This window comes from Populus euphratica, unplaced genomic scaffold (genome assembly GCF_000495115.2).
Source record: "Populus euphratica unplaced genomic scaffold, PopEup_1.0 scaffold428.1, whole genome shotgun sequence".
Classification (NCBI taxonomy): domain Eukaryota; kingdom Viridiplantae; phylum Streptophyta; class Magnoliopsida; order Malpighiales; family Salicaceae; genus Populus; species Populus euphratica.
In genome coordinates this window covers 119,354-134,921 of record NW_011500315.1, presented here as the reverse complement: position 1 = coordinate 134,921, position 15,568 = coordinate 119,354, and the positions used below count along the sequence as shown (strand labels likewise).

The window sequence follows — 15,568 nt, the reverse complement described above, 5'->3', positions numbered from 1 at the left end:
TTAAGATAAGTGGAGATTAGGTGTTCTCACCAAGTATATAATGGAGATGAGGCATTATTTGTCTCCATGATACAAGCATATTTGTCCAAGATCCTGGCAGTAGGTGTTGCCATGTAATAGCGTTCTGTTCTCCCACCAGCATGGATAATCTTCATGGCAGAGGAAGCAATCTCCGGCTGTCGAGCTGCTGCAGGATTTGCTGCCTTAGCGTGATCACCGCGTGCGAAAGGTGAGCATACGAAAGGTGAGAGTTTATGGACTTCGCGTAACCTGCCAGGCATCTTGGCCAAGCTTCAGCTGGGAATAAGTTGGGTAACAATGAAACTGCACCCTCCTTGTATGGTATAATTGCCTTGGAACATCCGATGGGTTCAAGAGGCAAAGGATAAGAAATTCGAGTGGAAGATAACACCAATGCAAGGATATGAAGGTGAGTCCGAGGGAGGCCATGTTATTTGTTCTCTAAGCTTTTGTTGACCTGTCTCTTATCTGGCAGTCACCGGTCCCTCTCTAAACTATCACCCAGTGCTTCACTTGGACAGGAGAAACCCCTAGACCAAAAACATCAGGATCGTTGTTGAAAAAGATGATGATATTTAACACATCCACGCATGGTTCAAAAGCCAAATTCTGAATTCCCCAGAGGCCAGCATCCTTACCACAAGCACATGGTTGCCCGACCAAGTCTCGGCCACTTTCCTCTACTGACCGTGGCAACTTTTTTGGTTGAGCACAGTTCAGCAAGAGGTGGACGCACCGCCTTCCACCAAGCATAAGGAGATCCTGTACAAGCCCACTCTACTAGATACGAGCGATAGTGCTGCTTTCACATTGAAAATAGTTTCTCCAGGTCAAGTATAATATTCTTCCCATGAAACTTCCTCCATGAAAATGGCAGTTCAAGATACATGGGGTCAATTGAAACAATAGAATGTTGTTATTTTTTTTTTCTTATACGAATTACAACAGTTCAATACATCCTTTTTCTTGTTATCAAAATTCACTTTACATGCAAGACAGCGGACGGTCGACGAGAAACAAAAAAGGGACTTGGAACGATTCTCCACCAGCCTGTCTTACCTTTCCAGAGCTCTAAAATAACCTCGACATAAGAAAGAATTGAAAAGGATTCTCACCACTCAACAGTCAAACCCTAAAAAAAAAGTTCCAACGACTTCAAAATAAAACGGGGAGAGAAAAAGACTTGAAACTATGACAAGGAAAAATGGTAAAACCACACCGCTGCAACAAGAAAAAGACAGACCTGCACATGCCTACCTCCACTAACTTAAAATGGTCAATATCAGTTACATGCGAACTGCACCTTTTATGCTCTCAATCCAAGCAATTAGATGATACTATTAGCAGATTTCCAGTCCCCTTTTCTTTTTTAAGATTTACACTCTCAAATCCAGCCAACGTTGTATCATCTTGCTGTTGACCTCCATCCAAACTTGTTGGAGTTCCCAAAAAATATCCCAAGATTGGACTTGATTCCCTCGTATACAAAAAGAATTGTTTTATCCATGTTTCAGTAGTTGCTAGGCCAGTTGATCTGTTGATGCTGGGGCTGCTGGTAAACATTGGCTGCAGGTCCTACCATATCAACAGCTCCACCCATGGCCTGAGACTGTTGCAGGAGTGGGTGAACAGCTGCTGCGGTCACTGGTTGCCCAGGGTGATAGATATTGGTAAAGGTGCCATGGGCAGCCTGAGTTGGCGCAGAAGTCACATGCTGACCTTGAGGAGGGAGGTTGTATAAGGAACTTGCTGGCAAACCAGACATGTCTCGGCCAGGAGCAGCAATCCACACAGCTGAACCCTCACTACTCTGCAGAAGCAAATACATCAGTCTCGAGAACAAAATATCATTTTATAGCAAAAACAATCAAACAAAGTACTTTGTGATAAAGGTTGGGTAATACAGGTTTGGAAACCCTGAACACACATTCTGGGACCTACAAGTATTCACATGACCAACAGGTACTCTGGTAAGAACAAGAAGCATCAACATCTTTCAAGATAGTGAGAAGCAAGATTGATCTAAACAAAGCACCTAAAATTCGATATGCTGAAACAAAAGAATGCATTGGCAGAATTTGTCATTCTGCAGGGGGCTTTTCTGAATCCAAGATGCTCTGCATTCACCATAATTTGTCATTCTGCTTAGTTTATTCAGCTGTCAATCTTAAGTCCGCTGATTTTCTTTGCCAAGTTGCTTTATATAGTGGGGTTTGGTACATTAATATCAATGAAATATCATCATTGGTTTATAAAAAAACACAAAAAAAAAGAACAAAAGAAAAAGAAAAGATCATACTCAACATTTCACTGATCCCATGCAGTCCAAATCATTATGCTGTGTATTATTATGGTCTCAAACTACTGCATTCAAATTGAAACAAAGACACCAAAAACAAAAGAGGAAAAAATATGGAGAGAATGGCAGTAGCATGTGCAGATTCAAGCAAACGAGCTAAAGGACAAATGTACAGACATATACAAGATTAAAATGCAAGCACCATGTCAATTAATCACGACATTCACCCACTCCTACAACCAAAAACAAACACTCATTCAGAAGAAACAGCTTCCACAATCACTATCACCACCGCCATCTCTGTTTCTCATAAACACCAACAGTCCTAGCAGGAGGATGAAAGAATCCTAATCAATATAGTAATTGCACAACTAGTCTGCTCAATAATTCAATAATACTATTGATTCAAGAATGAGACTACTGATTATCAAAATTAACAATAAAATTGACACCACAGCCCTCAGTGCTGCCACCATGTTTGCATGAACACCACAAATTCTACAGTCAAGACGTTAAGAATATAGAACATTTAAGAATTAATCATAGTAGACTACAGACATGGCAATTATTGACCTACCTGCTGCCCGGTAATGTAGACATTATTTTCCTTGAACTGAGATGCACCAAGATCATCACTTGTGGTTGTGTTCCCTCCTGTCACCGCAGAATTGGGATTATAACCTGTAGGAGAGGAGCCATATGGTCCATAACCACTTGGCATTCCAATGTGAGTTGCATTTACTGTGTTAGCTCCAGGTTTGTATTGCGGCAGTGCATATTTGACCCCTGCGGCTGCTGCAGATGCTGGTGCAGGATACACACTGCCAGCTTGAGGTTGCTGTGGGAATGCACCATTGCTTAAGAATTGGTGGATGCCTGGAGGAGGGACATATAAAGGAGAGAAGTAGGGGGCATATGGGATGTAGTTTTGGGGGAAATGGGATATGTGCAACCCAGTTGGTGGACGGAAGACAGGGACAGGTTGCTGAGTTGGCATGACCCCAACTGGTTGGGTCACCAGAGGAGTGGGACCTGCAGTGGAAAGAACTAAAGAATTCCCACCCTGCAAATAGAGATGTGCATCATTAGAATTCAGATACATATGAAAATATCTACAAGCACGCTTGTGTTCTCATCAAACAGAAAGAATCAGGCACTCCATATAAATAGATCTGCAGCACTAGAAGCTCATAAAATCACCTTACACTTTTTAGTTGCAAAATGTCTTATCCGTGAATGAATGTAATCACTCATAAAGAACCAGCCTTACTTGCAGATGCACAAAAGATGATTCAACAAACTGCTAGTTAACATTAGGAAACACAATGCACAATTACTATATATCACAACTTGTGGATAGGTGTGGTGCCTTCAACAGAAATGACCTGCAATTGCTATCATTGTTTTGGTCATGCTATGTCATTCCACTTATCATAAAGATCAGTTCTAGAAATGCATGGGTGTCAGTACCAAGAAAATCTCCCCCGTCATCACTCCACTAGCTATTAGTGCCACCATAATTGTCATCATTCTACTAACTATTAGTCCCACAATAATTTTCAATAATGTACCAAGGTTGATTATGTAGGAGCCAGTGAAAGCATCATTCAGAATGAAATAGCATATCAGACAGTGATTGCCCTAGGCAGCCAGAATGGCCATCCTTGTACAATATTGCCCCTTGAAATCTCTTGACTCTTCCCCAAATCTCAAGAGCAATAATACAGGGCAGCAGCATACTATCTCAAGAGCAATAATACAGGGCAGCAGCTTGCTAAGACAATAACTTGACTTTAGATGTGATACCAGGCCACAAGGTCATTAATAAAGATAATCCAAATGGGATGTGTTACCTGATTTGACCATCCAAAACAGGCAGCATGTTGACGTGATTAAAAAAAAAAAGATATCTGATGTCAAAGACCAGCATACTATAAATTGGCAATAACAGAATTTTACTGAGCCAAAAACATGCCCTAGACAAAAGCTTAGAATAACTTATGACAGTTGCTGTAACAAGTAAGAGGAGTCCTACTAAATAAGATTAACAGATTCTTGCCACTTCAAAATACTAAGAAAAAGGGTAAAGAAAAAATAAGTTGACCTTTAGCATGAGGACTACAAAATAAACACAGCCCGAATGCATTTAACATGACCTGACAACATAATAACTACACCATATTTGTGCAATTTGGGGGCAAACTGTGTGGTGAAACAGTAACAGGCAAACAATTGCATTGTACATGGTAATAACTGGTAGCAGACAAAACGGTATATGTTTAGGGTATACCCAAAGTATGCCCCAGAAAATTTTAAAGCATTTAACCAGAGGAGGAAAACTAAAACAACAAAGTTCTATTTCTCAAAGAAGAACACAATCAACAAAAACTCAAAAGGTTTTGCTTAGAAGCATAATTAAAGAGAGGATTTTATCTATTGAAACCTCTTGGGGAGACTGAGAAGTATGAGGAGGCAATACTGCAACATTTCCATTGTACTTGGATGCAACTCCAGGTGCAGGAAATGGAGAAACATGGCCATCACTATCAGCACTTGAACGATAAAATTGGGCGTAATAACTTGGAGGGTCAAATGGTTGCTGGACCTAGACGATCAAATAACCACCAGCATGTTAAAGCCAAAATAATTATCCAGACAATATCTCAAAAACTAATTCAGAAACTTGTACATGGAATCACCATCATCATAACATAACCTCCAAGTTTGGAATAACCAGAAATACTTAATTACGACTATAAGAGTGAAGCAAAATGTTCACCAAATCATCACCAGACATCAACACTTGGACCCACGAAGCAAGCAAAATAATCACAATTCAGTGTACATATCATAATGAACAAAGTTTTGGAGGCTTACCACAAAGCTAGGAAGGCGGGAAACATCACGTGCTTGAGATTCTGAGTTCTCAAATGGTGCAATCTGACTACCTAACATTGGAGGAACAAATCCAAAACTGTAGCTTGGAGAAGTATGGACCACCGAGTATTGCTGGCCTCCAGACAACAATGCAGCCTCCTGCTTGGACTCATAATCAGGCACCACATTGGATGAAACATCACCCTCAGCTGATAATTTTCCAGGGACATGTGAAGGCGACTGTGGATGATCAGGATAATTTCCCTCCTCAGCAGTCACCAGTGTATTTTGTTTGCTGAATCCAAGAATATAACAAGATGAGAGAGGAAAGAAGGGAGGGAGAGAGAGAAGAAACTGCTATGAAAGTTACAGCTTAATTTGTATGCAGCATACTCAATAAACCACAGAAGAAATACAAACAAGTAAAAAATCAAACTTGTGTTCTTTGGGGGGAAAAAATCCTTAAGTATGAGGGAAGAACCTTGTCTTTAAAAGCACGGGAACTCTTAGGACTGGCTACCAAAAAATATTAGGTAGTAAATTGGATTACTAAATGTCAATTTAATAACTAAAAACAGTAAATAAATATTTTGATACAAAGCACCACTTAACATGCATTAATCTGTTTATCATTGATGTTATTATTATAATCACTTTAAAGGTAACAAACACACTCTAGCTGGATGAATCAAGGATATACTTCTTTTCTAGAATGATTTGTCAACTGTTCAGTCAATTACTTCATTGAAAGCCTAAAAAAGATTTCCTGGTTTTATTTCATCATATATGCTACGCTATTTGCCCACCTTTCTTCTCAAATATATATATATATATAAAGCAAGAAAATGGAGAAAAAGGGACATCTTCAGCCAAAATAACATTACAGGTTATAATCCACCTCTTAGACATGACAGAAATAAAAAGGAAAGGTCCATAACCTAGGGGAACTAGGATATACTCATGATGACATTGAAACTAAACCAAAAACACTATTTGTCACGAACCTTTGAGCTTGTTCCTCCACAGATTCTTCAATAACCTGAGAAGTTTCAGACACAGGTGTGGAAATCTTATCACTCTCGGGGGGGCTAACGTGGCATGATGGCACCCCAAAACTTGCATCAAAACTTCCAAAACTCAATTTTGTTCTCTCAGATTCCGGAACATGGATGTGGTGAGGAATGATAACATTTTGACGCTGGGGAAGATGCAACTCCTCTAGCTTCTGCAGTATAGCAGTTGCTTCTTCTGAATCAAAGACACCCGATGAGGGCTGTGAATGGCCACTGGCTTCAGGTGGAATATTAGAAATGGCAGATAGACCCGCTGTTCCAGACTCCTGTGCTACATTAGGGTTTGTGGACTTTGGTTTCCACTCTTTATTAGAACCAACTGTTGAAGACAGAGGGACTATTAATTATTAAGGACCCAAGTAAGTCAGTAGACTATTACCAATAAATGTGTAAAGAATAAACAGAAGAGTGGATGCATGGAAAATCTCGTGTGTCCCTCTCTCTGTTTCTGATGTTCAGCTGCCTCACATTATGGTATCCAACAATATGTTCTCACCAAGCCAAAGAAGGCTCCTAGTTTTTTTAGAAAGTAACCACAAAAAGAACACTATGCAGAACTGTTTGGCGATGCTACATGCCAAACTAAAAAGACATGACCTCGAATGCTGACATTATTGATTTTGATTTTCAGTTGAGAATTCATATTGAACTATAATGGAAACCACTTCTATGTTACGAAAAGAAAAGGGCATGTGCCTGATATAGCAATCAATCAAGTAAAAGGAAATAAACCAGGAAGGGGCGGTAGAATAACAAAATATGGGGAAGCCTATTTATGAAGTATATTTGACAGGATTGCAGTATCATCCCTTACACAGTTCAACTTAAAATCAGCAAACTTGTACTAGAGAAAAAATATTCTCAACATTATGCCTTCAAAAAAGCTCAAACGAAGCACATGTAAGCAGGTCCAGAACAAACCTGATGCTTCAACCTTAACATCTACAGAAGATTTAATGTCACACTAGTACAAAACTTAACAATGTCAGAACAGGAATGTAACAAAAGTTATTGCAAAACCCAGTACAAATGTGTACCTTTTTGAGGGCCGATTAATTGTTGTGACCTGCTACTGTAGTTAGAGGAAGGCCGGCTGCCAGAAGAGCCACCCTGGATTGATGCAGAAGAAGGCTGGGAAGACTCGCTGAGCTGGTTCTTCCCAACTCCTTGGTTTTTGCTTGGCAGCTTCCCTTGCATAAATGGAAGGCCAATCTCGGAAGCTGTGATCAATTAATTCACAAACCATCACAACAAAGCTAAAAGTGCACAAAATATAATCAAATTATAACAAGTCCTGACCTGATTTCTCCGAAGGAATAACTGCATTTGATTCACCCGCAGTTTGATGAATCCCCACTTCACGTTTAATTGCACCCACAGTACCAGGGGGATGCAATTCATTAGAAGGTATCAGTACAGGATCTGACAATGAGAAGCAGACTGTTGATGAAGATGCTGGGGCCACAGACATGGAGGAGTTACTAGAGCTTGGCACAGACTCCTTGCATGTGTCCCCAGTTCCAAATGCAATAGTTGGGGTTTTATCAACATCAATGTGGGACGCTGCCTTTCCCACATTATTAACACCAACAGGTGATGAAGCCACTTCATGTTGATTGCTTCCTGTAGGTAAATTTGAGGCATGGATTGCACTAGAGTTTCCAGAAACTACACCAGTTGGACCATTGGCCACAACTGCAGACAAGCTGCAATAGATAATTAATGTTATTGCTCATACAATAACCTCTGGTAAACCATATCTTGAAAAGGTGAGAATTAAAAATCAAAGTCACCTTGCTGAAGCTGTAGTTTCTTTGCTTTTCTCTTCTGAGGCTGACAAAGAAGAGCCAGTGCCCTTCTCCACAGCATGGCTGATTCCATTGTCCCTTCCAGCAGCAGAATTCCTTCCACCACCAGTGTCTGACCAAGGATCGCAGCCAACAATCAGCTTTGCAGGTATAATCCAGTATTACAAATCATGCATCCAAAATCGTTAAGGGAAAAGGGGTTCGAGACTATCAATGAAATGGTATCCATAAAACTCTTAGTATAAAGTTATTTATATGGATAAACAGTTCGCATGCCTATGCAGTATTTATAAAGATGACAGCCAACAAAATAAGACATGAAAATACAGAAGCATAACCACATATTTTAAAAAGAAGGGAGCAGTCCAGCAACTTTAATCTTCAACAAGCTGTGTTTAAAAACAGTTGTTTACCATGTGATGCACGACGAGGTGAGAAGATCGCCCGACTGCCTCTACTCACCCGGCCCTGTGAACCAGACCTCCATCGAGAATCTCCAGACTCTCTGTTGTGCGCATTCTGCTTTAAAGAAGTAGAATGCTATTAGAGCTCAAAATTTGTATATGAAACACAAAAAAATTAATACATCTTTCCAAAATGCGCTTTCATGCAACCACGTGATGAAAAAGCCAACATAATCAAACAAAAATAAGTAACTTCTTTTCCGTGACATTTGTCTAAGCCCAAAACCCCTGCCACTTGAGTCTTTAATGCCTCGATATCATCTGTTCATCATTAGCCCTTTCATCAATCCCCTTGCCCTGGTCCATTATTTCTCAGAAACCCTTGCTATTAGCCCACGGAAATTGAATAGCATTGTCCCACCTTCAAAGTTTTTTTTAAAATTGCACAGCTTCCTCACATCCAATTGCGCCAGCAAAGAATATGTTTATAGATGTTCAAATACAGAAACCAAATTACATAGAGGCACCAAAAAATTATGAACTTTTAATGTCCCTGAAGCAGACAGGCATTATCTCAATTCAGTTATTGGATAAAACTCCATTAAAAACTATGTCATGTTAAGCAATATTGCATCCCGAACAACATTATTATACCAGTCTTATAAAAGTGAAAATAATTGCAGCAGATTTGCTTGCAACCATTTAGCAAGAAAGGAAGCCAGTGACAGGTAAGAGTCTGGAGAACAAATGAAGTTACCTCTTTTTTTCTGTCACGCTTCCTTTTGACTTCGTGAAATGGATCTGCAAAACCATAGACATGCTTGTAGTCTCAGTTGTAAAGGGAATAAAAAATTACAGAGAGACAATTTCAGTGTCGCGATTCATCCTCAGCTTCTTGAACACTAAGAAATAGAGTTAGTGAGCAATTGAAAACAACTTACAAGATGTAAAAATCACAGTATGGTAGGAGCCAAAACCCCATTCATAGGACCCCAATTATCGACTTCAAAGTTCACTAAAAAAGGTGCATCTAATTCTTCTCGTTAACACTTTGAAAATATAAGCAATGATTTCATTTCCACAAATCAAAACTTCAAACATGAAAGCCGAGGACAAAGCTTTCCTTCCAGGAACAAAAAGAAGTCGCCAAAAAAAAAACTACAGCAAAATCTAACTTATTAGCCCCACAAGTTCACGTAAAGTTGAAAACCAAAAACAGTAAAAACACACCACAAAAGAAAATTAAGAAAACCCCCATTTCTCATAGACCGAATTCAAAACCTAAAAAAAAAAAAATCAAGTCTTTAACGACGGATCACATCAAAAGCAGAAGAATCCACACGGTCTAAGGCATTGAGCTTGAGAACAAGAAACCCCACAAGGCAAAATGAAAAGGACAAGGAGCAGAGACCTTGAGAGAGAAGTTTTTGAGCGGTTTCATTGGGATCCATAGAGCACTCCTTGAGCATTGCATAAATCTCCTCGTCACTGTGATTGCCCGCGATCTCCTTGATGTTCTGGATCGTCTTCCTCGCGTTGCTCGGGATTGAAACCCTAACCCCACCACCGCTCATCTTCACTCTCACCAACACCAACTCCCTCTCCTTCTTATAAATACAAATATATATATGTGTAAAAATAAAAATCAAGTATGGGCTATTTTTATTAAAATAATAGATATTGAGTGTATTTATTTTTTATACGAGTAAATGGGAGGAAGCTACGAGAGCTTGTTAGGGTTTATATGATTGAGAGGTGGGGTTGGTCGGGCAGTGATTTTGGGTTTTGATCAGGAAATTTTTTTTTTTTTATTTTAAATTGATCGAAAGAGGTGAAAGGGAGAGGAAGGAGGTGAAGAAAAGAGGGAGGAGAAGAAAGGGAGGGAGCAAAATGTATGTTGTAGTGTGGCTTGGAGTGGTAGGGCTTAATGGTTTCTTACCTTTTATTACCAATTTCTTAGAAGAAACATCAATCTAGTCCCTAAACATGTGATCAAATTATCATCAAGGACTGAATTTCTTTATATTGTCCATTCTGCTCCAAAACAATGGATATTACGCAATCTAGTCCCTCGATCCTTCGTTAATCGCTTCCAAATTAAAGGGGGAATTTACAATGATATGACACTAAAGTTGTGGATGGAAACACTTAACGGATTGTACAAATTGAACAAAATAGTTAGCCATCACTGGCATTGGATTGGATAGAAGATTGTGGAGCCTTTTTACTTGCCCAATGGCATTTCATTCCTCTCTAATCCCATAAAAAAACAAAATGTACAAGGAGGTGTTATCGATGCCTTTCACACTCAGCAGTGCATTGCATATGGATAAAAGTGCTAGGGTATGTTTCTTAACTAGGAAGGAAGAGATGACCTCCCAGGCCTGGTACCGAATAACATGCTTGTTTTTTAAAATAATTTTTATTAAAAAATATATTAAAATAATTTTTTTAATTTTTTAAAAATTATTTTTAATAATAGTATATTAAAATCATCAAAAAAATATTAATTTAAAATACAAAAAATTTAAAACTCTAATTAAAATGCTGTGCTAAATTATCCTTTTTTATTTTTATTTGTGAAGTTTTTTTTTTTAGTTTTTGGGGGTTGATATTTGCAACGCTAGCTCCTTTCTAGCAAAATATATACTGTTATAACTGACAACATTCGTTATTTTTTTCATTTCTTGTCATTGAAAATCAACATTAGTGGAAAGAGATGTTGATTTTGTGGAAGTGGTTAAGAAGGTTGACTTTCTGTTTCTATTTTTTTTTTAATTTTGAACTTAAAGAGTTTATTCATTGCACTCCCAAAGAAACACTCTACGAGTGACAATGACAAGAATCACATCATTTATCAAGAAAACGATTTAAATTGTATTTTTTTAAATTTAATTTTTTTATTAAATTTAAATTTTTTGTGTTTTGAATAGTTTTGATGAGTTAATCTTTAAAATAAATTTTAAAAATAAAAAATATTATTTCGATATATTTCAACATAAAAAACACTTTAAAAAATAAGCACAACTACATCTTAAAATAAACACTAATGATACACAAACAAATCTTTATTACAAAATCTTAACACAAAAAAGCATTATTTTTATTTTTATTTTTGTAATGAAATACCAACCATTTAAATCCTTGTGACCCATGTTTAATCAATCAGAAAATGACCTATTAGTTTGAATGAATATTTAAAAATAATTTGTCTGCATATCATTTACTTATAAAAGAAGCACAATGACATCTTTCCATGCAAGTTATCTGATGTTACAGCGAAAAAGAAAGGGGGAACATCAATTCGAGAGAGGTGGTGTCGTTGGTTTTTCCAGTCTGGGGAGACATGGAAGTCATTTCACGGGATCCATTCCTGTCATGCAAAGAATGCCATGAAGAGATTTGCATGAAGAATCCATGTAACATTGCTGCAAGCTTGCTTCATGGGAAACCCACTTGCTGAGAGTCAAATTTATGCTTTTATGTATTTCATGTTTGTATTTTATGATTCCAAGGTTATGATGCAGTGGGCAGACTCTAGATGATGCTCCATGGCTTGGATGGAGGCTGCTGAGAGATATCTTGAATGGTGGTGGGTGTTATCGGACACGGTGAGAGGAGCTTGGGTGAGGAAAGGATGGATATGAGATCATTATAAATTCATCTTTGTTTATTCAAAAAAAAAACTTAATTACTCATCTTTGAATTTACATTGTGCATTACAATGATTTTTTTTTAGTTTCATATATATTACATTTTAATCATTGGTTTATTTTAATTTAGCTCTTTAACATTGCAATGATGTCGGCTTGAGTTCTGCAAGTTATTTTATTTATATATAAATGAAGATGTTGAGGAAATATTTTATTGCTTAATTTTGTATAATAAAATTTAATTTTATTAATTTGAAATGATTAAAGTTTTGAAAACTGAATTTTAAGCTTCGGCAAATATTGATCCCCTTTAATTTTCTTCCATTAAGGACTGGGTTGCATGGGTAGGGGGAATTTCATATCTTTTTTCCCCATTACTCAACTTTTTTTTATTTAATCCTTCTAGATTTGGTTTTGTTTTTTAGAAATTGATGTAATGATTTATTTTGATTGTCTAGATTTAGAAATTTCACTATCAATTCGGTTGATTTTTGGTTTGTCAAAATAAAATAAAATTTTATTGATTTAGAGTAATTAGGGCTTGAGAAACTAAATTTTTATTAGTTTAATATATTATGTGGGCAATTATTTGATTAACCATGACATTATTATATTAATGTAAATATATATTTATTATTAATAAAGACTTCTTTATCTTTAATATTTATATAAATTTATATTAATAAATTTAGAATAAAGATTAAGCCATGGTACAAAAATATTTTGCAAATAAAATTATAAAGTTATTATAATTATGAGATTCTTATTGCATCAAAACATAGTGCTCATGGTCTATACTCTCTTAAGTACTGGACATTCATTAGATTTTTTAAGATCATTGTAAATTGTGTTATTTCATTTATAAATAAAAATAGTTATTTTAATAAGCTGAGGTATAAAGAATACATATAACTTTTATACAAGTGCTTATTATAAGACATCTACAGTGAACTGAACCACATGAGAATTTTATATATAGAAATCATCTATGTTTATGGAAAAATTATGTAAATGATCTTTAGACTTGATATCACTAAGTTATTTTATATAGAGAATATTATACTTTAATCTTGTTACATGTTTTCGTAATCGAGGTAACAAAAGGACAAACATTGGGTATATCATAAACTATATGATGGTACTTGAATAATCAAGAAAGGATTCATCACCTTAGGTGAATTATAAAAAATATTATATTTGTTCTCAGATAGCATTGATTAAGAAATCCTTAGCCACTATGGGATGATATTTGAAAAAAAAATCAGATCTTATTCAAACGATCAATAACTATTATGTAGAAAATAAATATAATTTAATATGACAAACATACTTCATGCTTTAATGTTAAACCAAAACATTATTGATAAAAAGAATATTAATTACACTAAGAAACCAGTTACTTAAAGATAAAGTCAAATCACTAAAGATTTTTCTAATATTTTAGGGATTATGACACGCTATTAGATGATGCACCTGATCTTCAAATATAAATTAATTAATTTTTTTAATTAATAATAATTAATTTTTTTAATTTTTTTTAATTATAATTATAATTTATATCTGAATTAACATATTAGAAACCTAATAGGTCACACGTATTAAGAACCATTAGTCAGAAATTAAACTAAGATGATTTAATTAAGTATAATTTGATTAAAATATATTTTAAAAATTAAAGACTAAAGTATAATTAATATAGAGATTGTATTTTTAGAACTAGAAAAATAACTAAGGACTTGATTGAGTTAATTTCTAAAACTATCTTAAATTAATTTGTGGATATTATTCCGTGGCAAATTGATATTTCATCTATTTTCTATTAGTATTGATGATGAAAAGATTAATATATTCTTCCAAGTGCAGGAGTGTTAAAATAATAAATAACCCGACAAGACCGAGGTCGAATGACAAGGAGGTTAACTGTATGAATTATAAATAACCATAATACAACAACAAAAAAAGTAATAGTAATAGTAATAGTAATTGGAATAATAATAATAATAATAATAGAAGACTAAAAAGTTGATGAGAACTTTGAGATGGAAGATCAATGTGAGGATTAAACAATGATAACAATAAATATCAACGTTAGAGGATCCACTAATAGTATTTCAAACAAGTATAATATAAACTCTTATTATTCAACTCAAAACCACACACAAATGAGGTTCCAATCGGATTACAAATTGTTAACATGATTACATTAGTTATCTTATTCGAATAATATTAATACTTGTAAATGTTATCAAGCATTCATAATTATAACTTGTATTAACAACAAATCAAGTTTTTTTTATAGCACATGTGTCGGTTATACCATATGGTTTGGGTTATGAAAGTGCTAAGTATTTTTTATACTAAGGGTTATATAACATAAATCTAGATTAATCATTTAAAAAGTAAAGTATTAAAAGTGAACAAGATAACAAATATAAAATATGTTAGTATCAAATATTAAGGTCCATGCTAAGTTTATACTATATTTTTTATCATATCATTAGTGTAATGTTTTCACCTTAACATAATTAACTCAACTAAACATAATGAAAGAAAGAAACATAAATAAACAAGATAAAAGCATAAATAAGATAAAGTTAACTAAGTAAAAAAAAAAGAAAATAAAATGCATAAATAAGATATTAATAAAAGCAAAATTTAAGTATTATAGAAATATAAAGAGAGGAAGTAAGAGCATGATCTTGATCTGAAACCAAGATATTTAAATGCATGGTAAATGCCTCCTTTTATATGCCAAAATTGAGAACTATTGATTTGATGACTAATTGTTAAGTGGGTGACCACATTTTAACTTGGTGACAATCTTTATCTTCTTGTCTGCCAAAAAGGTCATTGCTAACGTCCGAATTCAAACAAACTTAAATCATGAAAGTTCTAGGAAATTATCTTAGCTTTCCAGAAGAAAAAAAATGAGGTCATTTGGATTTCTAGAATTCAAAATATAGGCTGAACACTGAACAATATCTGGGTTGTAAGAAAAATTCGAAGTTCTATGTTGTTGCTAAGATTTGGACTTCTAAACAGCAGAATTGAGTCTTGTCTTCCCATGAAAATTTTAAGTCCATATCTTGGCTTTCTATCCATATAAAAGAGACCTAAATTCAAGTTTTACAACTCTAGTTATGATTCAATTACCGAACAGTGTTCCAGTCTTGCCTTCCTCATGAAAGTTTTAAGTCTATATCTTAGCTTTCTATCCATATAAAACAGACTTAAATCCTAGTTCTACAGCTCTAGTTATGATCCAATTATCAAGCAGTGTTCTAGTTTGGACTAAACCAGCATCTCTTTTCTATGCTTCACCCTCTCCTTGTCCTTTCAATTTTAGTACTCCAACTCATCAATCAATCCTTTCATTTATATGATAGGCCTGTATTTAGGATGAACATTTACCATAAATTAAAGGTATCTTATA

The 15,568-nt window shown here is 35.4% G+C and overlaps 1 protein-coding gene across 1 annotated transcript; it reads right to left on the bottom strand.

The window, feature by feature from the left end:
* Positions 1 to 916: 916 nt before the first annotated feature.
* On the bottom strand, positions 917 to 10,413 carry LOC105113560 (flocculation protein (DUF1296)). The gene is made up of 11 exons (XM_011009777.1): positions 9,894 to 10,413; positions 9,240 to 9,283; positions 8,492 to 8,597; positions 8,064 to 8,190; positions 7,570 to 7,976; positions 7,308 to 7,490; positions 6,202 to 6,589; positions 5,198 to 5,492; positions 4,764 to 4,925; positions 2,898 to 3,383; positions 917 to 1,831 (listed from the first exon to the last, which is right to left on the bottom strand). Exons 1-11 carry the CDS (start codon positions 10,054 to 10,056, stop codon positions 1,532 to 1,534), a joined length of 2,661 nt encoding a protein of 886 aa, XP_011008079.1. The 5' UTR covers positions 10,057 to 10,413; the 3' UTR covers positions 917 to 1,531.
* Positions 10,414 to 15,568: the final 5,155 nt, after the last annotated feature.